The following is a 26,380-nucleotide window of genomic DNA, read 5'->3' as shown; positions in this document are numbered from 1 at the left end:
ACAACAACTTCTCGCCTTGCCCCGACTGGTGTAGACAAAATCATGTTATTATCAGGCTCACAAAGCAGCGACAACACCAAGGAATCCGATGGCGGCAACTGCGCCCGCCATAAAGTTTGTCTCCCGCGGTCCTGATCCGGATTTGGTAGAGGTGGCAATCGAGCTTGTGGGGTTACCAGAGCTGTCACCAGCACCAGCCGTCGCCGCCGTGGCACTAGCTGATCCACCATCGTTTGCACGCGTAGTGGCAGCTCCGGAAGATGCCATGGTAGTAGTGGAAGCAGCTTTGCTTGAGCTATCCTTGCCGGTGCAGACGGGCAGTTGACCGGCCAAGGAGCTGAGCTTGGGACATTGCGACAGCACCGAGTTGATTGCGGCGCTATTGCTCGAGTACCAACTACGAATAGTGCTCGTGTATGAGTTGAACTTGTCCGACACCGAGGCGGGAACAGTGATTGAGCATGGGTTGGTCTGGTAGACAAGGTCAAGAGAGGTTAGCAACGTCAAGCAGCGCAGCCCGCAAAGGTGGAATGGATCGGAGGCATACCTCGGTGTTGGAGGCAAGCGCAGACAACAGATCTGCACCAGGTGTCGGCAGACCCTTGGAGATAGATACTAGGCTCGCCAGACAAGGGTCATTGGAAGTCGGCAGTGAGGCGGTCGTAGTCTCGCGAGCCGCGACCTCGCGTCTGACGACGGCATGGCCCGGGAATAGGTTGAGCTCGGCCGACATGACGCCCGTCGCCGCGGCAATCATGAACAGGACTGTATTGGAATGCATTGTCTCGTCGGTTGCCTGCTGGTTGAGTGGTGGTATTGTTCAGTTTCTTTCTGGCAAATGGAATGAGTAGCCTTGCCCTTCAGTAACAGGCTTTGAAAACTGGATGGGTCAAAGAATGCCTTTTATCTATTCCTGGACGGGCCTTCCTGGGACTACAGGAAAGCCATTCTCATTTCTGGATCGAAATGGCAACGGAATCCAATCAGGACGGTGCCAAAACTATGCTACCTAGCGGTTTACTAGTTGATTTTGAATGACGATGTCGCGAGACTACACCAACAACGACTTCGTTTCTCCCGCACCCGAGCAACCCGAAATCCTGGATAGTGCAAACCGCTACCCAGTTTCGACTCGTAAGCCAGTCTTATAGTAGTAAGGACAGCCTATTTGAAAGGTGACACGCCACCAGATTACGAACACAGATGTTGCCCCTTTCTACTAAAATAAAAGGGGGAACACGCTTGGCTCTGAGCTAACGCTTGCGGGGCAGCGCTTCACTACGAATGTCACCAATAATATCACCTCCAAAGGAAGTGCACTAGCAATCCTGGCCTAAGATCGCCAAATTGACACATCAGAAACGACATTATAAAGAACCGTATATCCACGAATTAAGCTTTTTGCATTAAATGATGTAGAAGCTTGTAACTACTTCATCCACCCAAAAATAGTACACTTAACCCAACACCTTGACCAGGGCCTCGCCTAGTGCCTTTGCGCTAGCCGGGTTCTGACCAGTAATGAGCTTGCCATCAACCACGACCTTCTCTCCCCATGGCTCGTCGGCCTTGACAAAGGATGCGCCGTTGGCCTTGATCTTGTCCTCGAGCAGAAAAGGCAGGTAGTCGACGAGCTGCATGATCTCCTCCTCCTTGTTGGTGAAGCCTGTGACGGTCTTGCCCTTGACCAAGTACTCGCCAGTGGACAGCTTCACGTCGGCCAGGACAATCGGGGCGTGGCAGACGGCCGCCACTGGCTTTCCAGCCTCGTAAAAGTTGGCAATCAGCTTCTGCGACTCGGCGTCAACGGCCAGGTCCAGCATGGGGCCGTGACCGCCCGGGTAGAAGACGGCGTCGAACTCGGAGGCCTTGTCGACGTAGTCGGACAGCTTCTTGGTCTTCTCCCAGAGGTCCTTTTGGTTGTTCAGGAAGGAAGTCGACGAAGCGTCAGACTTGAACATTTCGATGCTGGCCGGGTCGAGGTTGGACTCTCCGCCCTTGGGCGAGACCACGGTGAGCTCGTAGCCGGCCTTGACGAACTCGTCATAAGGGTGGGCGAACTCGGGCTATGGTAGGTGCAGATGGGGATTTGTTAGTAAACGGCTTCTCTCTTTCCCAAGGTGTCGTTTTGGGTGGTAAAGTAGAGTCGGACTCACCAGGAACCAACCGGTAGGCTTGGTGTCGCCGCTCTTGTTCTTCATCTCGGAGGCCGAGGTGAGAACGACGAGGATTTTCTTAACCATTTTGTCGGATTGTGCTAAAGGCAGTTGGTGATAGTTAAGTGGAGGGGGTCGAGAAGTGTTCCAAGGTTTTGCTTTCAAGGAGGGCGTAATCAAATCAGAACGCTGCGTGCTGTTTGGGAACGGGGTATCAAGTAAATATGTCTACTGTCTGGATGAGAATAAGATCCGTTCGAGATATACTGGACGGTTGGGCGAGGTGATAACATTTATATAGGTTTTCATGTTTGGCGGGGGACAAAGTTGCTAGTTCTAAAATACAAGCAATCCATAGAGGTTCCCCATAATACTACGTACTAATTATGTTACATACATACAGACACAGCTCATGGAAGCTATCTGAATTAGGTATGTTTACGTCACATTGTATCCATCGCTTGGGAGGACCGACTAGACCCAGTAAGTAGTACAGGTTAAAATTTATCCCTGCAGCCCAAAAAGTTGATTAATGAGTAAGCTAGAAAAGATTTGGTAATTCGAAAGCTTGCCTCATCACCAAAAAGTTGCTGCGGGCTGCGTTGGTTTAAGTTTATTCCGGGTCTTTTCCCCCTCTTTTTGCTTCCAATACCCCACTTGAGCTTCTCCAGTTATGACGATTTCAAATCCAGCGCCACTAACTCAGTGGAGCTTGCCTTGGGTTGATCGGATCCGATGTGTCAATGGTCCTACTGTCCCGGTTCGGCAACAGTCAAGACAGTAAGTATCCCGTGCCCGGGGGTGGTTGTTGTAACGGCTCAATGATTTATCCTGCTTTTGTTCATTATACTGGTAGATATCTTCAGCACCTACCCAAGTACGTGAAAATAGCCTCCCTACAGTATGTGCAATTAGTTATCTTCTCTATTATCCGCTGTTCAGTTACAACAATACAACAACTCATCGTGGAGGCTACAGTATACGTCTGGCATCATTTTGGAGTCCTCGGTGCGTCATTCTGCTCGTTTTGTCCATCTTCTCCAGATTCATTAAAGGAAATAAAAAAGCTCCGAGCAGTCTGCAGTCTGCCCCCGAGTCATTACCGCTGTCCGCTCGGCCAAACTTCTGCGCCAGCGGACACCTTCCCAAAAGGGCCCGGGGGCCGCTAGAAATTGATGCCAAGGACGGGGCCGGGGTTGATGGAAATCCCTGTCGCGCGCACCGCTTAACCCAAGACAGTGAAGCTTTTCGACCGTAGCGCGTAGTGTCGTGATGGTTTTACTCCAGATGCTTTGGTTTGCCGTTATAAGTTTGAGTGTGCTGCTGGCCAAGTGATTCGATACTGTAGACATTTTCTAGGCGGTATCGAAAAAAAATGCAAACAGTGTGCCAGGGAGTTTATCTGGAATGAATTCAACGTGTCTGTGCATTGTAGGCACCAACCACCCAATGTCGAAACAAGAAGAAAGAAATTGACAAAATAGAAGAAAAGGAAGAGAAAAAACAAAGAAGCCAAAAGGCATCAATAAGCCAGTTGGCAAAATTGAAGCATAAACCCAAGGGACCTACGTTGCCTACCTACCCTCTGGCACCAGACATGTGCTGTTTCGCAGTGGTTAAGCAACAGGTAATAGCAATGGACTGTTAAATGGCCGCCCTTGCCTTTAACAGTGCGCATATGTGGCTGGACACACTGTCCGAACTAGCCTAGAGTGGAAACTGCCCTGTGTCCTTTCTTTCAGCGAAAAAAAGGAATGCAATGCCTCAACCGAGAGCTTGGAAAAGTTTCACAAAACAACAAGTGCACAATCTCTACAAGAAAAGAAAAGAAGAAAAAAAAGGGACCGATTGACTCGTATATAAAAGTACCAAGCCAATAACCCATCGAATGCACTGACTCGTTGGTCTTTGACATCTTTTTTTCTGTTCGGTGTCATGACATGACCGGTGACGCCGGCTACATACAAAACAGCACGACGCAAGCTTTGCACTCTGGAACTAGTCTAGCCGGATAGCTTGCTTAAATGGTCGGTTGTTTGTCACCACCATGCCCATCCCTTTTCTCGCATACGTCTACCACCATGGTGCCCCGGAATGGGTACCACATCCATGGAGCATCATCAAAGCCGGCGGCACTCTAACCGCCCTGGCCCTAACCAAATGGTACTGCACCGGCGCCACAAACCTTTCTGAGCGTAAACTGCACGGCAAGGTTGTCATGATTACCGGAGGTACATCCGGCATTGGGGCGGCCGCGGCGTTGGAGATTGCCAAGCGAGGCGGACAGGTGGTTTTGCTCACCAAGCAGCCGCCTTCGGATCCGTTCTTGGTCGAATTCATTGAAGATATGCGCTCGAGGGCAGGTCACACCATGATCTATGCCGAGCAGGTCGACCTCGAGTCCATGTACAGCATCCGAAAGTTTGCAACCAAGTGGATCGACAACGCCCCTCCCAGACGTCTAGATGCCATCGTGCTCTGCGCCGCCACGCTCACGCCGCCCGGGAAGCCGCGGACAGAGACCGCCGAGGGCATAGAGAGCGTATGGATGGTCAACTACCTCGCCAACTTCCACCTCCTCAGCATCCTCAGCCCCGCCATCAAGGCGCAGCCGTTTGACCGCGACGTGCGAGTCATCGTGGCTACTTGCCCATCCTACATTGCATCCCCGCCGCTGAGCAAAGCCGTCGGCGCCGATGCATGGTCGCCCGGGACGGCCTACGCGAGAAGCAAACTTGCCCTCTTGACCTTTGGCAAGGCTTTTCAAAAGCATCTGGACGCCTACAAGCGGCCGGACCAGCTGCCCATGAACTCGCGAGTCGTCTTTGTCGACCCGGGCTACTGTCGCACCACGGGCATGACGCGCTGGATCACTCGCGGAACTCTGTGGGGTTTGTTCGTCTACCTGGTGTGCTACTTTTTCTCATGGCTGCTACTCAAGAGCCCGTACATGGGTGCACAGTCCATTCTCTTTGCGCTCATGGAAGGAGAGCTGTCCCGAATCCCGGGAGGGCAGCTGGTAAAGGAGTGCAGGGTCGTCGATTTTGCAAGGAAGGATATTGAGGACGAGGAAGCATCCAAGAAACTTTGGGAGGCGAGCGATGCCTTGATCGAGAAGACTGAGAGGGAACAGGGGGCGTTGAGGGCCAAGATGAAAAAGGAGGAATCGCAGAAGGAGAAGGAAAATGAGGAGGCCGAAAAGGTGCAGGAAGTAGAGGCTCTTGTTGAAGCTATTAAGAAGGGGAGATCCAAGGAAAAGGAGAAGGAGAAGGATAAAGACAGGTCCAAGGAGAAGTCAAAAGACAAACAAAAGGATAAAGATCGATCCAAGGAGAGGTCCAAGGACAAGTCCAAGGATAAAGAGAAGGAAAAGGAAAAGGACAAATCCAAGTCCAAATCCAAGTCTTCCAGGAAGAAGGAATGATAAGAGAACCAGACTTTTAGGAAAACAAAATTGGGTGTACTTTGTAATTATCTGATGCAGCGCGGTTCTAGTATGGCAGCGCTTATACAACATGATACCCTAGAAGTAGACATACATTGTAATCACAGCTTGCTGGCTTAAGTTAATACATAGTCGTGTGACTGAACCAACTTTTGTTCATATCGTTTGACGAGTGTTTGGATATCCATTTGTGACCAGTAACTAATGGTAGATATGACGATATGGTACATTTCTCAGCATTAGTCTAGACTTGAATAGGATGTACCTAAAACCCACTACTGCGCTTGCTGGCGTTCAACGTGCGGAGAAAATGCCGAGGCGGGGCTGCAGGCAGGTACCGAGCTGGGACGTAACCATTGTGATTACCGTGCGAGGATCGGGCTACAGGTTCAATATGACGACAAGTAATTTTATTCCTCAAGCCAACAGTATTTACATACATTGTCCGGTTATTTTCTGAGCAAATCATAAACTCAAACAATTCACCTCGAGTCTTCAGACTGGAGAGAGCCGAAAAGGAGAATCGCATTTATCAAAGAAAGAAAAGACAAAAAAAAAAAAAAAACCCAAACCGCAAACCGCAAAACAGTACAGGCTTTCCTGCAACCCTAGGGCACATGTCAACGAATCGTCACATGGCAGCCGCAGCGGCATCTCCACGCCCGTCGGCCGGTAGCGGTGGCATCTCGGCGGCTCTCCACGGCGGCGGCGGCGGCGGCGGCAATGCGGCACTTTACGCCAACGACCCTGCGTCCCGGCACCCCGTCTTTTTCACAACGAGGCAGTGGCGTCCGGTTCACAGCGGCGCCGTCCCGTCTGCTCAGCAGCAGCACAGCCCGGTGGCACAGGGTTTCATATTCCAAGACTCGCTGCGGCAGGGCGGTGGCCCCATGTCACCCAGGCTATGACGGCCTTTTTGTCGGTGGACAAATTGGTTATGTTTTTGATTTTGATTCCTTTTCTCAAATGGGGCGGCAATGCTTGATTTTGCTCAATTTCAATTCTCCTTTCTTTTTCTTTTTTCTCTTCTTTCATGTTCATTGGTTATTTAATGGTTTGCGGCAACAATCGACATCTGCCTCAGACCCAAGTGCAAAGTAGACATTAAGCCCGGAAGTAATTAATGGTGTTTTCTCGCCCATGACTACTATGCCATGTCAGTGCTCACTTACGGGAAAGCCGTCAATGAATCTTCACATGGCACTTTTTTTCTTTTTTTTTCTTATTAGAAATAATTACCCAACTGGGCTGCACCGGGATTTGTACATACACAAGAGACGAGAGAAACGTATGCAACAACCTTGATCATAATGAAACGAAAAAAGAGAGAGAGAGAGTAGACAAAAAAAAAAAAAGGAAAACCAGTGCGCTTCATAAAGCCGCATGGTGGAACAGTTCGGATATCAACATTCAAAAAGATAATACCAGATGAGCACTGGTACTGTTACCTCAGCATGCTCGTTGGCTATTTATCGAGCCCTAGGACAAAGGAAATGCGTGGAAGTTGACGGTCAATGAATCGCGCGCGCCTCAGAAATACAAATGGTGGTGACAATGAAAAACTCCCTGTGAAAAACAAGCAGAAGTCGATATAGTCTTAACTTGGCGAAAAGACTTCCCATATCATGAGTTTTTCACTGCAATAATGATGGTCAACAATATCAAAAACATGACAAGACCAAGCAAGCCCATGAGTTTGACATTTTTCCACCACATTTGACGCTTGAGCCCACGGCTACGCACGCGGAACTCGCGAGCCGAGCCGCCGAGCCGGTCCGTTTTGTCGACCAGCAGGTCGATACGTTCGCCGCGCTCAAGTAGACCCTCAATGTTACGCGTCATTATGCCCCGAACATCGTCGATCTCGCGCTGAGCGTTCTGTACGGCGTCGTCTCGGCCCTGGCGCGTGCTCCCAATCTCAACCATTAGCCGGCGCAGCTCGCCGTTGAAGCTAGCGGCGCCGTAATTGGGCAGGTCGGCAAAGTCGGTCGAGTCAGGCGGGTAATCCTCCAGGAAGCGACGTCGGATCTCAAACAGGTAGCCAAATGGTACGCTGCGGCCCACCGACGAGTCGGCAATGACCAGGAAGGTCAGGCCGCCCGCACTGGCGGCGTGCGGGCCATGGTCCGAGGGCGCCTCGGCGATGTAGTGTATGTGGTGAGCGCCATGTGTGTACGTCAGCTTCTGCGGAGAAGTGTGCGTGATTTTCGGTAGGACGAGGGAGGCGAGCGATGATGTCTGCGACGATGCCGACGTTGTGCACTCGGTGAGGATTGTGCTGTTGTGCGCGATGCACGAACTGAAGCCGGGACGCCCCCAATGTTAGTAAACCAAATGAAGGAACACTGTCGTGACGAACCCAAGGGCGTCCCTGAACGGTAGTCAAGTGCTTACTAAAGAAGAGGTGTCGGGGGTGTTGATGATGAGGCCATGGTTATTGAGGTGTAGACAAATGCTCGAACGTCTCGATAGTATGAACGCCTTGCGTCGGTACGTAGTCGGGTGTGAGATGTTTTGTACTTGGTAAATGGTGGTCAAGTCCGGCGGGTCCCGTTGGCGCTCAGGGTTTATTTCGTGGGGTACCGACAGATCTGACCATCAATCAGTTGTGAAAGCGTTTTTCTCAGTTCTCGTTAGCAAAGGAATGGCCAAATTTTCAAGGTCGATTCAAATTAAATATTCTTAGAGTTTCAAAATACCCAAGACTGACAAACAGCGCAGGAAAGATATTATTCAGAGACCGGCAAGGACGGGGGTAGGTTGGGGAGGCGCCAGGAAGACGTTGGAATCGTCATAGTGCATGCATGCGCTGATTAGATAAGACCCCAGGATGCGCAAGCTATGGTTTTTACTGAGAAGAAGGGAAGGCAAAAGCAACAATGCCTAGCGAATTAGAGCCCCACTTGGCGCGGTACGGTCGGCGCGGTTGTTGGCGAAAATCTAAATTCGCGTCAAACTTTCAGTCTCCCTTATCGATATCCATAATTTTTTCTGGTTGAAGCCGCCCCTTGTCTACGTCGGTTGGTAATATCAGCATCAGAAACTGCCTACAACTTATTGTTGTTAGCCAGCCGCAGAGGGGCGAGCTCAAAAAATTTCTCTATTGTTGTCACTATTCCTGCATGCAAAGACAGCAGTGGCAATACTAGACTCACTTTTCCGCAACCGGACGAGGGGATTCCAATCCCAGCATTGCAATCCTCTCTGGCGGCTGTCATGAAATCCCTTGTGCGCACCCTGTCGAGGCCGACTCGACTGGTCCACACTGCTCTGCCGATATGTACTCGACAACTTACTACCTCACCGGCACGGTCGAGGAGAGTATCCAAATCCAACTCGAAATCTCCACAACCAACATCTTATGCTGGCTCTCCAAGCCCCTCGAATCATGCCGCAGGGTCAGGCAACGGCGATGCGTACTACAATTTCCGTAGATTGGTGCAGAAGCACTTCAACATTATTCTCGATCGGCTTGATTCGATGAACCCCCAAGAAGACGAGTACAAGGGCTTTGGATTCACGGGGTCACGCCATCTCCGCACAACGGCCAAAAGATTCACCGACGCTCTCGAGGCAAGTTTCAACTTGGCGGCACATGGAAGTCACAGCAGGACCGATAATCCACTGTTCTGGAGCTTGCGCCATGGATTCGTCACCGGTAACATTGGTGGACTCAACAGGGAGATCAAGTTCGCCTTCCGCAGCTTCATTGGACATACCAAGTACAGCTCTCCTTCAACACATGTCCTCCCCAAGCTTGGTGATTTCCAACATCCTACAGAATGGTACCCTGGTACACGAACCATGCAGAGAAAAATCCATCTTCACGTCGGACCGACAAATTCCGGAAAGACATACAACGCACTCAAGGCACTGGAGGGCGCAACAACAGGCGTGTACGCAGGACCACTGAGGCTGCTGGCCCACGAGGTGTATACTCGCATGATTGCCAAGGGCAGGAGCTGTGCTTTGCTGACCGGCGAGGAGCAGAGGTGGCCGGAAGATACCCAATGTTTTATTTCTTCCTGCACGGTGGAGATGGCTCCGTTGAACACAGTCGTCGATGTGGCAGTCATTGACGAGATCCAGATGATTGCGGATCCGAATCGGGGCTGGGCTTGGACGCAAGCCGTTCTTGGAATCCAAGCACACGAGCTTCACCTCTGCGGTGAGGAGAGAACCGTGGATCTCATCAAGAGATTGGTTGAGAGCATGGGAGACGAGTGCATCGTGCACCAATATGAGAGATTAAGTCCGCTGGATACGATGAAATCAAGTCTGGGTGGTAATTTCAAAAAACTTCAAAAGGGTGATGCAGTTGTCGCCTTTAGCAGGCTTGGTCTTCACTCTCTCAAACAAGGTATTGAAAAGCAGACGGGCAAGCGGTGTGCTATTGTTTACGGTTCCTTGCCTCCCGAGACCAGAGCTGAGCAGGCCGCACTGTTCAACGACCCGGACAACGAATACGACTACATTGTCGCGAGCGATGCTATAGGCATGGGCCTTAACCTGGAGATCAAGAGAGTCGTGTTCGACACGACCAACAAGTTTGACGGCTCAGAACGACGTTTCTTGGAGGATCCTGAAATCAAGCAAATCGGCGGCAGGGCTGGCCGCTTTCGCAGTGCAGCTCAAGCCATACAGAGCGCAACGGGGGGCGAGACGGAGGATGTGCGCAAAGCAGTCTCCCGTCCAAACGTTGGTTATGTTACTTGTGTGGATGACGCCGATTTGCGCAGAATCCAGAAGGCATTCGAAGTAGAAGTGCCCCCGATCAAGGCAGCTGGGATATTGCCGCCCACGACCATTATTGAGAAGTTCTCGACATATTTTTCGTCCGATACACCGCTATCGCACATTCTTCTTAAAATCAGAGAGGTGGTCAGGACTTCGGACGACTATTTCGTCTGCAATTTCGACGATTGGATCGAGATTGCAGATGCTATCCAGCCTTTCCCCATGCCGATTACAGACCGCCTTGTGCTACTTGCAGCACCCGTAGACATGAAAACCAAGGATTTCCTACGAAAATGCGCCATGTGTATATCCGAGCTGAAGGATGGGCATCTACTGAGCCTGGGCGGGCTCGACTTTGAGCTGCTTGACATGGACGACAGGAATTTTCCCAAGTGGAAGGCCCAGGAGCAGCTGACCAAACTCGAAGTTCTCCACAAGTGTCTCATTCTATACCTCTGGCTCAGCTATCGATACCAGGGCGTGTTCATCAGCCAGGATCTTGCGTTCCACGCCAAGGCGCTCGTCGAAGAGAAGATTCGTGATCGGCTCGACAAGGTGGACTTTAGATCACAGGAAAGAATTGTACAAAAGAAGAGGATCGAAGCTATTATGTTGAAGAAGCAAGCCAAGGACAAGGAGATGTTGGAGGAGGCCGGTTTGGGGGGCGATTTAACGGATAGCCCACTGGTAGTAGAGGCTTCGGAAAAAACGGCCGACGTATAGGGGCAGATGCTGTTGGAGCAAGACTCTAGGTGCATCTTGTATATCACGGAACCTACTAGCATTTCCCTTTTTTTGTATATTAGACAATTCGTACGTGGAAATTGTTTGTATGATAGAATCTTGTAAAGGAATACCCCGGCGAGGCCTGTATTTGTACAAACCTAAGAACTTTTTAGAAATCTATATTAGGCAGGTCATTCATTGGTTCTATTCTAGTCAAGACCAGATCATTTCTGGAAATTTAATTACATCTTGCCGCTTCTAACTGAGTTCAATTCTTTACCAAGATAATCTTTTAATGTTGTCGAGGCTTTATGCATTTCTTAGGCACACATGAAAGAGCATCTGCTGTGAAATAATCGGGATGATATCATTCCTGGGACAATACAGGAGGAGTGTTTGTGTTTTTGCCTTGCTGGGCTGCCTAGAAGTGGCGCTAACTTTGACCCCACAGCATACTCCACTGCAGCACTGTACTAAGGTACATACCGTACCTACCTAGACTTTTTGACAGTACCTAGGTCCCGTACATTTTGGCTGGTTTATATACTTCATGTTTTCCTCATACCCAAGTTGCTCATCTCCCGCTGAACTTCAGAATTTGGATTTTACCAGCCTCACAAAAATTTATCAACCAGTGTCCAGTAATCTAGATTTTTCGTCAGTATCTTCGTCAAAGGCACATACTTTTGGCTCTTAGCAGACACTTGCGACCGAAAAGAAAACTATCGCTGTATCATCAGTCGCTTCCAAATCATAAACCCCCCCCACAAAACCCCATCCCCGGATACGCCCCTGGTCGGATCAAGATGGCATCAAGCACAGAAAGTACGGCAGCGCCCGAAGCGGGCACCAGGCCGGCGTTCATACCGCTCGAGGCGAACCCGGAACTGATGACAGAGCTGGTGCGCGGTCTGGGCCTTAGCAGCGCCCTGCAGATGCACGACGTCTTCTCCATCGACGACCCGGAAATGCTGGCCTTCATCCCGCGGCCCGCACTGGCCTTGCTGCTGGTCTTCCCCGTCTCGGCCATCTACGAGTCGCACCGCCTGGCCGAGGACTCGCTGCTGACCGACTACGCCGGCAAGGGCCCCGACGAGCCTGTCATGTGGTTCAAGCAGACCATCAGGAACGCGTGCGGCATGATGGGCATCTTGCATGCCACTCTGAACGGCCCTGCCAAGAACTTTATTGGTATTTTGAGATCCTTTGTGCCCTCCGCTTTCAGCAAATGGAGATTGAAGCTAGTCTAGAGGCAAACGGCAGCTACTGAGGAGAGTTTATGGACGTGCTAACCCTGCCTCCGAAAAAAAAAAGACGCCGATTCGACACTCGACAAGCTCCGCAAGGATGCCACACCGCTTGACCCGGCGGCGCGCTCCAAGCTAATAGAGACCAACGGCGCCCTCGCGCAGCAGAACAAGGCGGTCGCCTCACGGGGTGACACGGCAGCGCCCGAGGCAACCGACGACGTGGACCTGCATTATGTCTGCTTCGTCAAGGCGGAGGATGGCACTCTCTGGGAGCTTGACGGCCGGCGAAAAGGCCCCCTTGCCCGCGGAAAGCTTGAGGATTCGGAAGACGTGCTTTCTGAGAAGGCTCTCGTTCTGGGACCCCGCAAGTTCCTCGAGCGGGAGGGAGGCGACATGCGCTTCAGCTGCGTGGCTTTGGCTCAGAGCATGGAGTAGGGCGATCCTTCTTACTAGGTAGATGTTGAAGTGGTTCAGTCGATGATCTAAGGGGTCGATTTTGAGATGACTGATTACCACGGTAGCATGGCTCATTAGACAAGGTGAATATAGCTATTAGAATTGCAACGGGTTTTGACGCGAGGTGCAGGATATACCGTGATAAAGCACACTTCTAATCTACCTGCACCTACCGCTCAATGTTAGGCTCATAAGACTTCAAACTCTGTTGCAGTCCATGGAATCGACAAGATGTCTCCAGCATTGTAACCTCCAATTCTAAATGTACAACACTCTGCTCTCAACTCAAGATATTATCAGGCCTCTTGGCTTTCTTTCCCAGCTTTAAGGGCGGCACCGGCTAAACCACAGTGATTCGAAGAGGCTGATGATTCTCCACATCCACAAAAGACATCCGTGTGGTTCTTAGAGAGGGCATTCTGCTGACTTGTCTTTGCTGGAGTCTGCTGTAATGGGATATGTCTTCTCATAACAAGAAATTAACACCTCATGTCAAGACAACCGTCGTATCCTTTCCGATAAATGGGACAGAAAGACACTCACACTAGGGATGTGCCGTTTTTCAAGCACCCAACAGGCTTTGACGTTACCGAAACCCTGCGGTTCTCAGCGGCACCATTACCAACGCCCTCGGGTGAGCCAAAGTAGCCGTTGACGTGGCCATGGGGGTCGTCCTTGTACGGCCCTCTCTGCGGCGAGATACCATGGTCCCACTCGAAGCTGCCGTGGGGTCCGCGCCCGATGTGCTGCGGCAGTATGTCGACGTTGGTCTCCGAACCCGAGTTGGATCGCACCACGGCGTGCGTGCTAGCCTGCGCTAAAGTCATGGTGTTACTGGCTGCGGTTGCTCTGCTTAGAGCCGGCTGCTCAAGGCTGGATGCTGCTGCGGGTATCCTGGCGTCCTTGCTGGTATCTGTGACCCGTTGATTGATGTTATTGGATCTTTTGACTGTTGTAGGCATGGTGTATTTTTGTTCTTCTCGTGGCCTGACGAGGTAGGTAGATGTATTAAAGCATGAAATTTGGGCTCTAGAACTAGTACTGCAAAATAATCATAATCTGGTGTAGATTGTCGGGTGTATACCAGTTCAAGACCAAGTTTGTGCGTGGTTTGGTAAACCGAGTTTGGCTCGCCAGCGATACTGGTATCTAAGATGCAAGATATTACCTACCTTAGGTACGTATCTCCACAACCAGGTAGGTAAGGTAGGTACTTTAGGCGACTAAGATATCCTTCGGTTTGCCATCTGTTATGTCATTTTCTGCACACCAGTCCCTGACCAGGCAGGCTGAAAAAAAGAGGAAGCCGTTGTGCATGGCGCTTTCCCTTCAGGGCTTCACAAGCTTTAGCTTCCATATTGTCCATACTTAAGGTACTGTGCCGTTTCCTGTTGTTTTTGGAGCCGTACATAGGTATAAAAAGGCAGGTAAGGCAGGTATAAAAGGCGAATGATTTCCCCAGCCACTTCGCAGCATCCTTCCTAGGTGAGTAAGGTTAGGTACTCATCAAATAAAAGCATTGCCAACTAGATGGCGGTGCCTTGCCTACCTCGGGTAAGTTATTTCGACATAGTTAAATCTCCTTCCTGTTAAGAATCCGACGCCCTATCCGTACTTAACCACACTTACCCTCATTAAAACTTCAGTGCTAATATGCGTCTTCTGGTCTACCGGTATTCCAGAAACCCGCCGCTTGTTCTCCCGACCGGCGGGCTGTCAGTCAAACGAACGACAGAAACCTCGTGCAACATATGTCCGGCTGTTATTGACACTGTCGCGTGATATGAAACCACGAGCGAGCTAGATTCCACGGTCGCTGCGCTGCGCTAGTGGAATTCCTTCGTGTCGGTTTCGAACGATGGGTTGAGGAGAAATTCGACGGCGTTGAACAAGCGTCCAGCCAAAGTCCCCAGCCACCAGCTGTCGCAAGTCCTGACCCAGAGATTGCGCTGGAAGAACGGGGCAATTGTTGCTAAAACTTCCAGTTGCTGCTTGCTGTACTGGAGAATGGAGGAGGCAGTTACACACTCGGGTGTGGGGCTTCGGGTCGATTCCGGCGGTCCTTGATTGCAGCGCGCCCTTGATAATTTCGATTCCGACAAACGATCAGACACAATTAACAATTAAAGCTTTGCCAGCAGAGCAGAACTTTTCTGCGCCGGATCGCCGTCGGCCACGAATTTGACACAAGCAAACCCACTCCGTCTGATTTCCGAGATCTGCAGCGTCTATTTCCTTACTTCAACGTGGCGTCGCGCGGCGTCCCCGGCAGGCATTGGGTACCTGAACTATTACAGAAGATTGACGCTTTTCTGAGAACACAGTCTTTACCTAGGTAGGTAGATATTTTACAGCAGCGAGAAAGCCTCGCGCAAGTGGTTCAAGACACCGTTTAAACTCAAGTCTGATTCGGATTGTTTGTTCTCTCTCTCCCTCGTTCAAAAATACATACTCATCGTCGATTTCGGACATTAAAATCATCTCTGTAAGTAATACGTCTGTCCCTTATCTGTCAAGCATGATACGATGCCTTCATCCGACTGTCCCATTGCCGCTCGGGCTTATGCAGCACAGAGAAAGGTTTACGGTTGCCAACCCAACCCATAGTGCAAGTCATTATTACATCTCATGTGTGGATATGCACTTCGGTCGAATTAACAACTCCCCATCAAAACTATTGTTGTACGCCAAGACTGCCAGCTCAGTTAGGGCAGACGCAATAGAGGACATCCTTAGGCTAGCAGCCATGTTGTGTGTTATTGACCTGTCGCATCTATTATATACGATTGCAATAAGCAAACTGTGACCTTTCCTTCAAATGATCATTGCCTTAGCTGTCGATACCACACGACGGGTACAATCCGTGCTTTTCATGCTTAATACGGTATCATTACGGATTCTGATGGATGCCAGCCACCGGTCGAGAGCCAAAGCATCCGGCGTTTGTCGTGTTTCTTCGCCTCGACCCTGCGACTTGACGCCAACTAATCACTAATGTATCACCGTTCTTGACGCTCTACCAGCCCGCCAGCCTAATATGGACAAGGTTGCTCCAAGCTAACCTGAAAGCTAGCCGTTATGCTATAGCCCGAGCGTTTGTTGAAGATGATGAAGGTGTAGTGCCTTGATTTTGGACGTCCCGCGAGGTCCTTCAAGTGTAATCGCTCGCCATTATTCTATTTTTCCTTTTCTTCTTTTGTCTAGCACTTTTATTCCTTCTCTCCCTTCTCGCGGCTTCATCTAGGTATCCTACCTGTGGTCCTTTTTCTTTTGTCCCTTCTACCTATCTATAATCATTGTCCTAATTGTATCATATATTTTCTTATCCCAGTCCTATCTTTAACAGGCAAACGTTGCATCAACCTGAAACTCATAATCTTCGCACATTCCCACTCTGTTCCTCTTCTTCACATCAATACTGTGCTGGCCCAGCTGGCTGCTGGTCAGATTGCTACCTCACACCTGTCTTGGGCAGCAGGACGAGATATTCCGCGTGTTTCTACATTCCCACATGATCCGGCCAGTCGCTTTGTAGTGCGACTTGCTTCATCATGGGCTTTTTGAGCTTGTTTTCTAGAAAACAGTCGTCATCAAAGCTCTCGGGTCGACTGCTCAAGTCACAGGCATACGATGCTACAATAGCTTTGGAACCACCACAAAGGGGTTTGTGGCCATTATCCAGAGCCACGCTTGAGTGGACTAGGAAGACGGATGTGGCTGACTATATTCATCATAGGTGCATACCCTGTTGCTGGCAATGGACCAAATGTTCTAGACACTCTATCCAAGTCGGCCAAGTTCAAAAGCACTCAGTTCCCGATTCATTTTGACATAGAAGACACCTGTGCCCCTTCTCCTCCCGTCCCGCGGTTTCGAGGAGACGATGCTCCACGACCAAAGACGGCGCCCAACGGTTCGAAGTCAGGGGCAAGCCCGACCAAAGACTCGTCGAAACGCCAAAGCACATTCAGGGGCCGCACTCTGTCTTTCCGCAAATCTCGCGTCATCTCTAACCCCACCCCGGATTTGCCAGATAAAAGTGCGACTCCCGAGTTTTCGCACTATGGTCAAGGTTTCGTCCAAGTGTTCCCGCAGACCCTGCCATCCCTCCCACATTCGTTGCCAGCGGTCACTTCACCCATTGAACTCACACACAGACGGACCAAGTCTATGCTCAGCGACGGTGGTCGCTCTGTTGATTTGTTAGATGCGCGATCCGAACTATCACCGCAAAGCCCGGACTTTAAGACCCGTGTGGAAGCGGCTGGATTCAAAAGTTATGGCGAGGATGTAGCGGACAGAAACATTGCCATGAATCTTGATTGTAGCCATGTCAAGGCATTTTACACCCCGGCCGCCGAGAGCAGGACAAGACCACCGAATAGAGATTTGCCTTTGACTTCGGTGTCCAAGGATAATCCCAAACCTGCGACCTCGAGCCGCAGTCCGGCGGCGTGTCTGAGCAAGTCGCCCTCTCTTCGTCTCTTTCCTGACCAGAATCCTCCGGCAAAGACTGCAACAGCTGCAAAATCGGTAAAGGATACCAGTGGCTTACTCCAGGCATCCACCACTGGGTTGAAGCGTCAGGGGAGTTTGTCATCAGGCACTTACGTGCCTTCAGGGTCTACTTCTGGAAACATAGCCAACAGCTCTGCCAGGATGAGGGCCCAAAGTCTTCACAGAACGGCTCAGTCCAAAAACACCAGCACACCATCTTTGCCTGATCGTCCAGTAACGAGCTGGGATCCTCGTACTGACGACGCGAGTTCGCAAGTTCCCCATTACATTCCTCGAAGACAGGAGGAAGACGCCGAGAGATGGAAGAAGTCAAAGATACCAGTTGCTACGCCATTTCGGCAGTCGACCCATCCGGCCACCAAGTTTCACTCTCGGTTCCAAACCTATCAGCCCAAGTCTGACAGCAGACCTGTCACTTCCTCGAATGTTGGGTCAGTACCGAGAACCTCCACGTCTGCGCCTTCAGATCCGCGCCCGTCCTCTTCGAGGGCGAACAGCGGCCATGTCCTGGAACTCCCCGCGTCATTCGCCGTGAGCGATGGCTCGGACTGGTTTGCAGGCTTGGATGATACAAAGTCAGCGCCCTCACCCTGTTAGTTTTGCCATGCTAATTTCGTCTTACCTGCGCGAAGTCGGCCTACCGTCTAGTTCATACGGAGCCGAGTCAGATGTGTGCTAACCATGTACGCCCCGATGGCCTGACAGGTGTGAGTATATCGCATACGCACAATGAAAGGTCAGAAGCCAGAAGTGTTGGAGGCCGCAGATGCCCAAGGACCCAAAGCATGTTTTCGCTGTCCAGGCGCAGTGATCTCGAAGATATTTCCGAATTCGTTCCCGAGCGCACAAGCAGCAGACGAAGGTGGTCGGTCGCATCCGATACGCCCAGCATGTCTTCTCTAGGCTCTTTTGCACACACACCCCGTCCTCAGTCCGTCATGACCCCAGAGACTTCGATCGATCTCAGCTTTCAGGTGATGAAGAAACCCACTTCCAAGGCTTCACTTCGCCCCACTCAGAGCAGAGGGTCAATCTACTCGACGAATGCCCAGGGAATGCTCGAAATAGTTGCAGATATCCCAAGGACAAATCGACAGGACCATAAAGAAGATTTCAACATTGATGACTACGTCTCCTCTGACGACGACTCGTTTGTGGCGCCGCGACATCCGCGAGTCCAGGATGGAGAGAACCTCCTGTTTAGAAACAGCGGATATGGCATATCTCAGCTACCTGGTCTGAGCCACAGCTACGCCACAACAGAGCCGGCGTCGGCGCCCGTGGTTCGTGGGCGGGCTCCTCCTGTGTCCATGTCCAATCCTCCATCGGAACGGCCGTCCAGCAAGAAAAGCCCAAGGCTTGCAGGACGGAGTTTTGACTCAATTGCCTCGGTTTACAGCACACGCAGGTCCATGTCAAAATCCCAATCGCGTTTTCGGCGACCATCGATGGAGGTTGACCACAGCTCAGATGGGGAGATTGACAGCCTGAGAGACAGCCATGGTCATCCTCGAGAATCTCGTCAACAATCTCCATCGGTTAAAGGTCAAGCTGCCCCACGGCGACTCTCTGTGACAGCAGTCAAGTACGATAATAAGAGTAATATTGAAATCGTACATGCCACCAGGATTTGCGTCTGTGGCGGTTACGCTGATGAGCCAAAGGCGGAGAGGTTGGGCTATTCTGCAGCTGCCCGAAGGCGGAAGCAGGAGAAAAAAAGGGAGCGAACCATGCAGCTCGCGCAGCGTGGCAGAAGGAATAATGGAGCTGGCAAAGCAGAAAGGCGTTGAGGTTATCAGCCTGAGTGGAGGGATACTAATGTAATATACAACCTTGATTCGGCTATTGACGGCGATGGTGGGGGCAAATTTATAGCAAGAGTGCCACATATAATTCTAGCTATAGCTATAGAACTAAATTAATGTTCATTTGTAGATTGAAATGGTTCGCCGCTTCGAGATTCTAGAAATTCATGAGATGATTTAAAAGTCGACCAAAAAAAAGTCTGACCCTAACCCTATATATAAGCACTTGAGCAGACCAAGTGGGGACTAGGGTAATTAGCTTTACCCAGAAGAGTTTAGTCGAGATGCGAGCGGTCGTCACCCTTCGTCAAATCGACCCCTCCCTCACGACTTGGAAAACCGAACTTGGGACGCATGGACACAACGATTCATTCAGCCCTACATACATCATTACAAACACCCACCTACCTTTTGACGTTGAGTGAGTTCTATAGAGTATTATTTCGTTTTATCGAGAAGAATAACGCAGCTTAAGCCACAATATCGAGAAATGGTGAGTACCTCTTTTAACATTCATCATCTTTGTTCTTGGGCGAGAACACCAGGGCTATGAAAAGACCCCTCTCGATCCACGTCCAGGGGGATGTGGTTTCGTACAGGCCTGGACTATTTCTAGTTCTAGTCTTTTCAGTCCCAAAAAAAAACAAGGCGTGCAGCAATAAGAAAGAGAACAAGGGAAAGTAGATTTATCTGGAATCAAAACAGCAAGGCTAATTGTTTCCCACCCTCTTCTTCTGTCTGATGCCATTCGAAACATGTAGCCAGGTCAAAGTCTCTCGAATGAGCAACTCAAGCAACTTAAAGATGTTTTTGACCTGATCGACAAGGATGGAACCGGTAGGTCCTTTTTGCATCTTTGTTTAAATTCTTTTCTCACCCTTGCTTTGGGCCCTTTGAGAAAGAAGGAAGCCCCGCTTGGAGGATGCAGCCCGGCAGCTTTTGCCCATGTTCATCATACATGCACTGCCACAAACAAAACACCACTGCTGCTGCCGTATTTGCTGCCGGCACTAGATCCGGACCCTGGCTGTCCTGCATGAGAGCATCCTCACGCGAGCGGCTGAGGGTCCATGGTCGCCCATGAAAGTGATGGCGATGGGAAACCGACTACAGGGCTGAGATGGGCTGAACCAAGCTGTTGGTTTTTCTTTTTTTCTTTTTTTTTTTTTTTACTGACAACTCAAACCCACCGGATAGGCGCTATTTCAGCTTCCGAGTTCGCTGAAGCCATGGAGTCTCTCGGCTTGAGCTCCTCGGCCGCCGAGGCGCAGGAAATTATCAACGAGATAGACCAGAACAAGGACGGTCAGATCGACTTTCACGGTATTGTTCACCCCTTCACCATAAATTCCGATAAAAAGGTCAAATCTGTTCATGATCGAAAACAGGGCATCATGACGGCTAACAGAAGCCCCTCCTTTACGCGTCTTGAAAGAGTTTCTCCGGGTCATGTCGCATCCCGAGACACACGATGCCCTAAACCCTAACGAGAGGACAAAGGACTCCAAAAAGGACGAGCGTGAGCTGCTGGCCGCCTTCAAGGTCTTTGATTCGGACGGCAGCGGGTCCATCTCCCCCGAGGAGCTGCGCCATGCCCTGCGGCCTCTGGGTTATACCCCGGCCGAGATCGACGAAATGATTGCCCACGCCGACCTGGATGGGAACGGTTCGATCGACTGTATGTTGTGCTGTTTTTCTTTTTTCTTTTGGTCCCGTTGGCTCTCTGATATTGCGGACGTCTTACTGACCAAATTGGTATCGTGTTCGCACCTTCAGACCAAGAATTTGTGGAGCTCATGTCTCAGAAGCATTAGATATCTGGTTATAATACCCCGGGAAGAAAGTACAAGTTGTCTTAGTTCTTTTTGCATTTGGTCTTTGCTTCACTCTTCGAGATGTGGAAAGTGATTTTTTTCCTTCTCAATTACCACTGGCATTTGCTGCGTAGCTGTTTCACAAGGGCTCTTCTTAGTTGAATGAGCCTTGTTTTGGTCTGAATGTCTTTCCATGGAGCGGGTTTGACAAACACGGAAAGGCTTGACTTAGCAAGGTCATCCCCTGTGTTCTGTACGGACCTATCTACATACGGACTCGCTACTCTCTCAACAAACTGGCGTACATCAGCTGGATTGCCATCGAAACTGACCTATACATGGCTGTAAATTACGCGCCAAGTTACACACTAACCCAAATTAGCATGTCATAAAGGATGGAAAGGGAGAAAAAAGATAAGACCAAAGGGGTTTATTGACTTGTGTTTCTTTATGATTAAGAAACGAAGAGGATCAACTCAGAACCTCCAGTTTCATTCCTTTCCCCCTATGTGGCGATAAACGACGCTAAAGTCCCTCCCCTTGCACCTCTCCTCCTTGTCCGCCGCGTCGTAAATCTCCTTGGCCCTGTCAGCCAGCTCGAGCCTGGCCCCCGCCTCCTGCGCCGCCTTGATGGCCAAGCCCAGGTCCTTGCGCATCAGCGCGATTCCGAACCCTCCAGCGTAGTCCCGTCCCGCCGGCGCGCCGTCCACCACGCCGGGGACGGGGTTGTTGGTCTCGCTGGGCCAGCACCTGCCCGTCGAGGCGTTGATGACGCCCGCCAAGACCTTGGGGTCCAACCCCCACCGGATCCCCAGATTCATGGCCTCGGCCGTGGCCACGTTGGAGATGGCGAGGAGGTAGTTGTTGGCCAGCTTGGCCGACAGGCCCGTGCCCTGGGCGCCGCAGTGCAGCACCCGCCGGCCCATCTTGAGCAGCACCGGCTCGATCCGCCCGACCAGCTCCGGCCTCTCGCAGCCGAGCATAAAAGTGAGCGTCCCCGCCGTGGCTCCAACCACGCCTCCCGACATGGGCGCGTCCGCAAACGTCGACCCGGCCGCCGCTACTGCCTTTGCCACCTCCCTGGACGAGGATGGGTCGATGGTCGAGCAGTCGATGAAGAGGCATGGTTTTTGCTTGCCGTTTTGGGACTGGGAAGCGATGATGGATTTGTAGACCGTCTTTACGTGGATCGGCTCAGGGAGCACTGTTATGACAGTGTCCTGCGGATCGTGATTGTCATGACCTGTCGTGTTAGAAGTAGTAGATAAAAAATAAAAAAAGCTTTCACCCTGTTGTTATCTGCTTAGTGGCGTGTCGGATGCTGACACCCATAAGCCAGATACGCATAGCTAAGGAACTTACCGCTCCGGCCGAAGCAGCCTCGCCAGACTCGGCCAGCTCAACCGCCGCCCCGCGTGTCGTGTCCGTTTTTGAGGACGTCTTCATCTCCCCTGCCAACCTCTGCATTGCGTCACGGTTGATGTCGTACAGACGAACGGTGTCTGACGGAGAAAGCTTTGACTGAAGATTCTTGGCCATTTGGTAACCCTGTGTAAAGTTCGTCAGGAATTAATCAAACCGAAGTCTCGGTAAAAAAAAAAAAAAAGAGTTCCGAATCACATGGCGGCCTTCATCAACCACTTTCTTCATTTTCCTCAGGCACACGTTTATTTCCCACGATAAACAAAATTTTTTGCTTACCATCTGCCCCAGCCCGATAAAGCCATATGTGTCTAACCTCCGTGCTGTCGATGAGAAAGCCCTTCTAGACGCCCTGACATGGCGGAGAGATTGTGGAGAGGCTTTCATGTTGAATTTGTGTTTGATTATAAGAAGCCGAGACTCGAATGAATCTGCAGGGTAAATGAGAAAGTTGAAAGAAATTATGGTGAGACAATCTTAACAAAAAATGTATTTTGTTTTTCTTTTTTCCCTTTCCCCCCCTTCTTTGATGGTGATGGCCTGGTATTTGAACGAACCACACCGAGGTCTCCAAAAACCCGCGCTCGGCTCGAATTGGGGGCGCGCGGGGAAACCCAGCCCGGATAGCGACGGCACTGCCCATGGGGCCCCAGATTTTAGCTAAGAACAGGTGGGCCATTGAGGCAAGGGGGAGGGGATTTGCCGCACGTCCACTCGCTTCTTCCATTTGTTGTAGCGTGTCACGGATCGATTTGGTTCGTACTGTACCTGTCTTTTAGTTTCCCTTAGGTAATTAAGGTAACCAAGGTAACCAGGCAGGCGGCAGGCAGGTAGGTACTGTACGTAGGCAGTACTTAAGATACAGGTAGCCCGTGCTTTCCGGTTAGTTCAAGTTTCCACGATTCGGATTCTCACAGGAAACCCGGAGGTACTTAGCTACAGCCGTGCTTGGCTACAGTCGAGCCCAGACTCATAGTGCTTGATTGGGTGTAATTTGAAATAAAATATGCAGTATTATAACTTTGAAAGGCCTGTACTATCTTTCTACCGGTCTTTTGTAATGGTTTGATTTGCAGGACCTGCAGGGGTGGCCGCGTATCTCAAATAATATCTGGCTCTTTCTGGCGCAGTGCGCGAGGCTCTACCCAAAAAAGTGCACATGCGCACGTCTTTTGTGCTGCCATGCAATAAGGGTCAAGGGGAAAAGAGGACGAGAAAAGAAAGGAAATAGATAAAAGAGGGTATGTGCACATATCGCGAACTTTGTATACAAGGGGGAATCTTCAACAACAAACGAACCACTCCATCGAAGACTTCGTCAACATTCGCCAACCAGCGGAACACCATTTCCTATGTTTTTTTTTTGTTTTTTTCAAAGCATTCCCATGACATATGGCACCAATGCACTCGCGGCACTATAGCTTCGACGTCAGTGTCCATTCGCAAGTTTGTCAGACAACATAAAGGGACGGATAAAAAAACTCACCCAACAGCCAAAGTGGCACTGATTCCAAACAGCGCGCGCTTACGCACTCGGTCCCGCTTCTGCTCTGCCTCCGTCTTCATCTTTTTGGCCCTTGGCCCATTCTCAACGATCCGGTCTTCCTCGTCCTTCTCCGCTTCTTCCTGCTCGTCAACAGAAATTCCCTCGGCTTTCCTCTTGCTGGTCTTCACTGGAGTTTCAGGCTGCCTGGTCACTGAAGGGGAGGCTGGCACAGACGCAGATCCCGAGACCGTTTCTTTAGCAGCCAAGACCATTTCCTTTGCTTCGGCAACCATGCGTGCCGTCTCCTCAGCGGATGGTGGCTCTCCGAATAAAGGCAATTCGACCTCCATATTGGTATGGGTCGTCTCGACGCCGTTCTCGTCAATCTTCACGTCTTGGTCGACAGTGATTTTGACCTTCGGCTCATCTTCCTCCATGGGACCTGGCGCAGGCTCCTTTTCGAGTGACTCAATAACGACATCTTCCGCCACCGGCTCAAGCGTAGGCAAAGGCACGGGCACAGCCACAGGCACGGGCAATGCCGGAGCAGCTCCAAGCTGAGAGGTAGCCAAAGTCGGTGATGCTGATGGTTTCGCACTGCTAGTTTCCGATGATGCACTCTGCTGAGACGAAATAGCTTTCGCCGAGCGCTTGCGAGGGCTTGCTGTCGCGCGACTCGACTTGGTAGGGCTGGCCGATCGCCGCGTACGGGAGCTGGTCCGTATCGAGCTCGGCGTCGGAGGCGCAACGCCATGGAAATACTTTGGTGGCGCCGAAATCGTCTTTGATGACGCAGATGCAGCCTTGGCAGATTGAGGCCCGTGAAGTGGGATGTCGGTGGGATCAAGCAGCGCGCGGATCCAAGTAGCGATGCTGTATTCCTCGGCCAGAGCAATCGCTTGGTCTGGAGAGATCCAAACGTTACCGGCCGTCTCTTCCTTGCTGGTAGCCGGAAGAGACTTGATATAGTTTCGTTCGGCCTCCTCATCCTCGGCATCAGCGTATGGGAAAGTGGCCTTGAACATGCCGGTGGCTGAGACGTATCCATCAGAACTTCGTCGCATCAGGAAGTAGGCATTCGGAGTTCCTTTGCTAAAAATGCCCGAAACAACACCCCTCGGAAGAGGTGCGCGGAGATGTGCGTAGTCGAATACACGAAGACCATTGGATTCAGCATCCTTGGGGATTGCGACTCGTTGAGTCAGTTTGGTTTGGCCCAACGCCCGGCAGTTTACAAGATCGGCATCTAGGAAAGGAAAACTTGAGTTAGTTTCAGGTTCCAAATTCTAGTTGCCTGGGAGTTGGGAGTTGACTGACAATCTGGAACATCCTCAACCATGTACGGATTGCGCCTCTCTGGCAGACTGTGTTCTCTCGTGATAGACATTGTTGCCAGGCTGAACTGGATCAAGAATGCTGCGTCGCGTTTTTAAGATGGTGGTCGAATAGAAAACAATGTACACAAGAAGAAAAATAAAAGTAGGTAATCTCTTTCTTGAGGCCAATCTGACGGTTGTCCGCATTAGCATTTGCACTGCCGAATCCAAGCTTCCGCTCCCCCCCAAAAGAAGAGCACCGTTGATCCCAGGTTGCCGCCATTCAACAATTCCACGATTCTCAATCCGTGTTGAGTACTGTCAAGTCTCTTGAGCTCGAGACGCGGTCGAGCAAGGTCGCGCGATCGTGTTGTTGCGGCGGCTCGGCCATGGTTACCGCGCTACTGTCAAGTGTGCAGACTATCGTGCAGCAGGGGGAGAAGAAGCGGGTGTACAACCTACCAATTAATGAGAAATGTAAGGGAATGTGATATTTAAAGAATAAGTAAGCCAGAAGAGGCGAAAAGAAGAATGGCGCGAGAAAAGCAGTAATACTGGGAAAGGCCCAGAGTCGAAGATCGCGAGCAATAAAATGCGATTTACGACGACCAGCAAATCTTTGGGCGCGCAAAGACGAGACAGCGAAAAGAAATGGGTGGGCGACTTGGGGAGATTGCTGGGGTGGGTTACTGGCGCGATTTGTATTAGCAGTCGCGCTGCAAGAAAACGTGGCCCACTTTCTGTAGATTCCGCCAATGGTATTCACTGACGGCTCGTTACTGTGCCCCGCTCTGTCTACATCTGGCGCAGTGGGCCCATGGAGGGCCGCTTTTGTACTCAACATTCGTGCACTAACGTCTTCTTCTGGCCACCTAGCGTCTACCGTTGCAGTGGTGATTTTAAATAACTTTTGCTTGGCGGGGACTGCCCTGAGATTTGACAGCGAACGTGATCGCGGCACGCTACAACCCGACTGGCGCGAGCAGCGTGGGGAAAAAATAACTGCCATGGATTACTACTAAGCAGCTAGGCCCCTATATGTGACCGTGGTGCATAATTAGGTAACCTACCTCTGTTATTATGCCGGTCTGCTTTTGGTCGTGCTCCTCAATGCTGTATCAACTTGTGAAAGCATTTTGCTTTGTGAATTATAGGGAGGAGCGCAAATGGTTAGGTAGTTAATACAACGGCAACATGAATCAAGTGCCATCCAATTCTCATCTCGCTGACTTAAGCACAACCTAGTAAG

General features: G+C 50.8%; 11 protein-coding genes across 11 annotated transcripts; 5 read left to right on the top strand and 6 right to left on the bottom strand.

Annotated features, from left to right (window-relative positions):
* Positions 1 to 57: 57 nt before the first annotated feature.
* Positions 58 to 781, bottom strand: PgNI_03816 (uncharacterized protein; the record flags this gene model as incomplete). The annotated part of the gene is made up of 2 exons (XM_031123869.1): positions 58 to 471; positions 548 to 781. 2 exons carry the CDS (start codon positions 779 to 781, stop codon positions 58 to 60), a joined length of 648 nt encoding a protein of 215 aa, XP_030985451.1.
* Positions 782 to 1,384: 603 nt separating this feature from the next.
* On the bottom strand, positions 1,385 to 2,584 carry PgNI_03815 (uncharacterized protein). The gene is made up of 2 exons (XM_031123868.1): positions 2,157 to 2,584; positions 1,385 to 2,066 (listed from the first exon to the last, which is right to left on the bottom strand). The coding sequence occupies exons 1-2, from the start codon at positions 2,241 to 2,243 to the stop codon at positions 1,458 to 1,460; spliced, it is 696 nt and encodes a 231-aa protein (XP_030985448.1). The 5' UTR covers positions 2,244 to 2,584; the 3' UTR covers positions 1,385 to 1,457.
* A 1,619-nt stretch (positions 2,585 to 4,203) lies between these two features.
* Positions 4,204 to 5,580, top strand: PgNI_03814 (uncharacterized protein; the record flags this gene model as incomplete). Its single annotated transcript, XM_031123867.1, has 1 exon — positions 4,204 to 5,580. The coding sequence occupies one exon, from the start codon at positions 4,204 to 4,206 to the stop codon at positions 5,578 to 5,580; it is 1,377 nt and encodes a 458-aa protein (XP_030985449.1).
* A 544-nt stretch (positions 5,581 to 6,124) lies between these two features.
* Positions 6,125 to 8,380, bottom strand: PgNI_03812 (uncharacterized protein). The gene is made up of 2 exons (XM_031123865.1): positions 7,996 to 8,380; positions 6,125 to 7,900 (listed from the first exon to the last, which is right to left on the bottom strand). Exons 1-2 carry the CDS (start codon positions 8,031 to 8,033, stop codon positions 7,225 to 7,227), a joined length of 714 nt encoding a protein of 237 aa, XP_030985455.1. The 5' UTR covers positions 8,034 to 8,380; the 3' UTR covers positions 6,125 to 7,224.
* Positions 6,237 to 6,509, top strand: PgNI_03813 (uncharacterized protein; the record flags this gene model as incomplete). The annotated part of the gene is made up of 1 exon (XM_031123866.1): positions 6,237 to 6,509. One exon carries the CDS (start codon positions 6,237 to 6,239, stop codon positions 6,507 to 6,509), a length of 273 nt encoding a protein of 90 aa, XP_030985454.1.
* A 437-nt stretch (positions 8,381 to 8,817) lies between the features above and the next one.
* PgNI_03811 (uncharacterized protein) lies at positions 8,818 to 11,061 on the top strand (the record flags this gene model as incomplete). Its single annotated transcript, XM_031123864.1, has 1 exon — positions 8,818 to 11,061. The coding sequence occupies one exon, from the start codon at positions 8,818 to 8,820 to the stop codon at positions 11,059 to 11,061; it is 2,244 nt and encodes a 747-aa protein (XP_030985452.1).
* Positions 11,062 to 11,616: 555 nt separating this feature from the next.
* PgNI_03810 (uncharacterized protein) lies at positions 11,617 to 12,893 on the top strand. Its single transcript, XM_031123863.1, has 2 exons — positions 11,617 to 12,255; positions 12,379 to 12,893. The coding sequence occupies exons 1-2, from the start codon at positions 11,871 to 11,873 to the stop codon at positions 12,747 to 12,749; spliced, it is 756 nt and encodes a 251-aa protein (XP_030985453.1). The 5' UTR covers positions 11,617 to 11,870; the 3' UTR covers positions 12,750 to 12,893.
* A 39-nt stretch (positions 12,894 to 12,932) lies between these two features.
* PgNI_03809 (uncharacterized protein) lies at positions 12,933 to 14,789 on the bottom strand. Its single transcript, XM_031123862.1, has 3 exons — positions 14,320 to 14,789; positions 13,314 to 14,247; positions 12,933 to 13,232 (listed from the first exon to the last, which is right to left on the bottom strand). Exons 2-3 carry the CDS (start codon positions 13,730 to 13,732, stop codon positions 13,067 to 13,069), a joined length of 585 nt encoding a protein of 194 aa, XP_030984158.1. The 5' UTR covers positions 13,733 to 14,247; positions 14,320 to 14,789; the 3' UTR covers positions 12,933 to 13,066.
* Positions 14,790 to 16,058: 1,269 nt separating this feature from the next.
* PgNI_03808 (uncharacterized protein) lies at positions 16,059 to 22,865 on the top strand. The gene is made up of 8 exons (XM_031123861.1): positions 16,059 to 16,433; positions 16,507 to 17,880; positions 17,994 to 19,073; positions 19,859 to 19,930; positions 20,291 to 20,416; positions 20,529 to 20,771; positions 20,870 to 22,455; positions 22,609 to 22,865. Exons 1-7 carry the CDS (start codon positions 16,322 to 16,324, stop codon positions 20,905 to 20,907), a joined length of 3,045 nt encoding a protein of 1,014 aa, XP_030984157.1. The 5' UTR covers positions 16,059 to 16,321; the 3' UTR covers positions 20,908 to 22,455; positions 22,609 to 22,865.
* PgNI_03807 (uncharacterized protein) lies at positions 20,415 to 22,865 on the bottom strand. The gene is made up of 4 exons (XM_031123860.1): positions 22,609 to 22,865; positions 22,270 to 22,455; positions 20,864 to 22,127; positions 20,415 to 20,769 (listed from the first exon to the last, which is right to left on the bottom strand). The coding sequence occupies exons 1-3, from the start codon at positions 22,714 to 22,716 to the stop codon at positions 21,399 to 21,401; spliced, it is 1,023 nt and encodes a 340-aa protein (XP_030983554.1). The 5' UTR covers positions 22,717 to 22,865; the 3' UTR covers positions 20,415 to 20,769; positions 20,864 to 21,398.
* A 427-nt stretch (positions 22,866 to 23,292) lies between these two features.
* On the bottom strand, positions 23,293 to 25,774 carry PgNI_03806 (uncharacterized protein). Its single transcript, XM_031123859.1, has 4 exons — positions 25,594 to 25,774; positions 25,133 to 25,321; positions 23,816 to 25,061; positions 23,293 to 23,744 (listed from the first exon to the last, which is right to left on the bottom strand). Exons 2-4 carry the CDS (start codon positions 25,200 to 25,202, stop codon positions 23,702 to 23,704), a joined length of 1,359 nt encoding a protein of 452 aa, XP_030984150.1. The 5' UTR covers positions 25,203 to 25,321; positions 25,594 to 25,774; the 3' UTR covers positions 23,293 to 23,701.
* Between the last annotated feature and the right edge of the window lie 606 nt (positions 25,775 to 26,380).

Source organism: Pyricularia grisea, assembly GCF_004355905.1.
Source record: "Pyricularia grisea strain NI907 chromosome Unknown Pyricularia_grisea_NI907_Scaffold_2, whole genome shotgun sequence".
Lineage (NCBI taxonomy): Eukaryota > Fungi > Ascomycota > Sordariomycetes > Magnaporthales > Pyriculariaceae > Pyricularia > Pyricularia grisea.
This window is presented reverse-complemented; position numbering and strand designations above follow the sequence as displayed.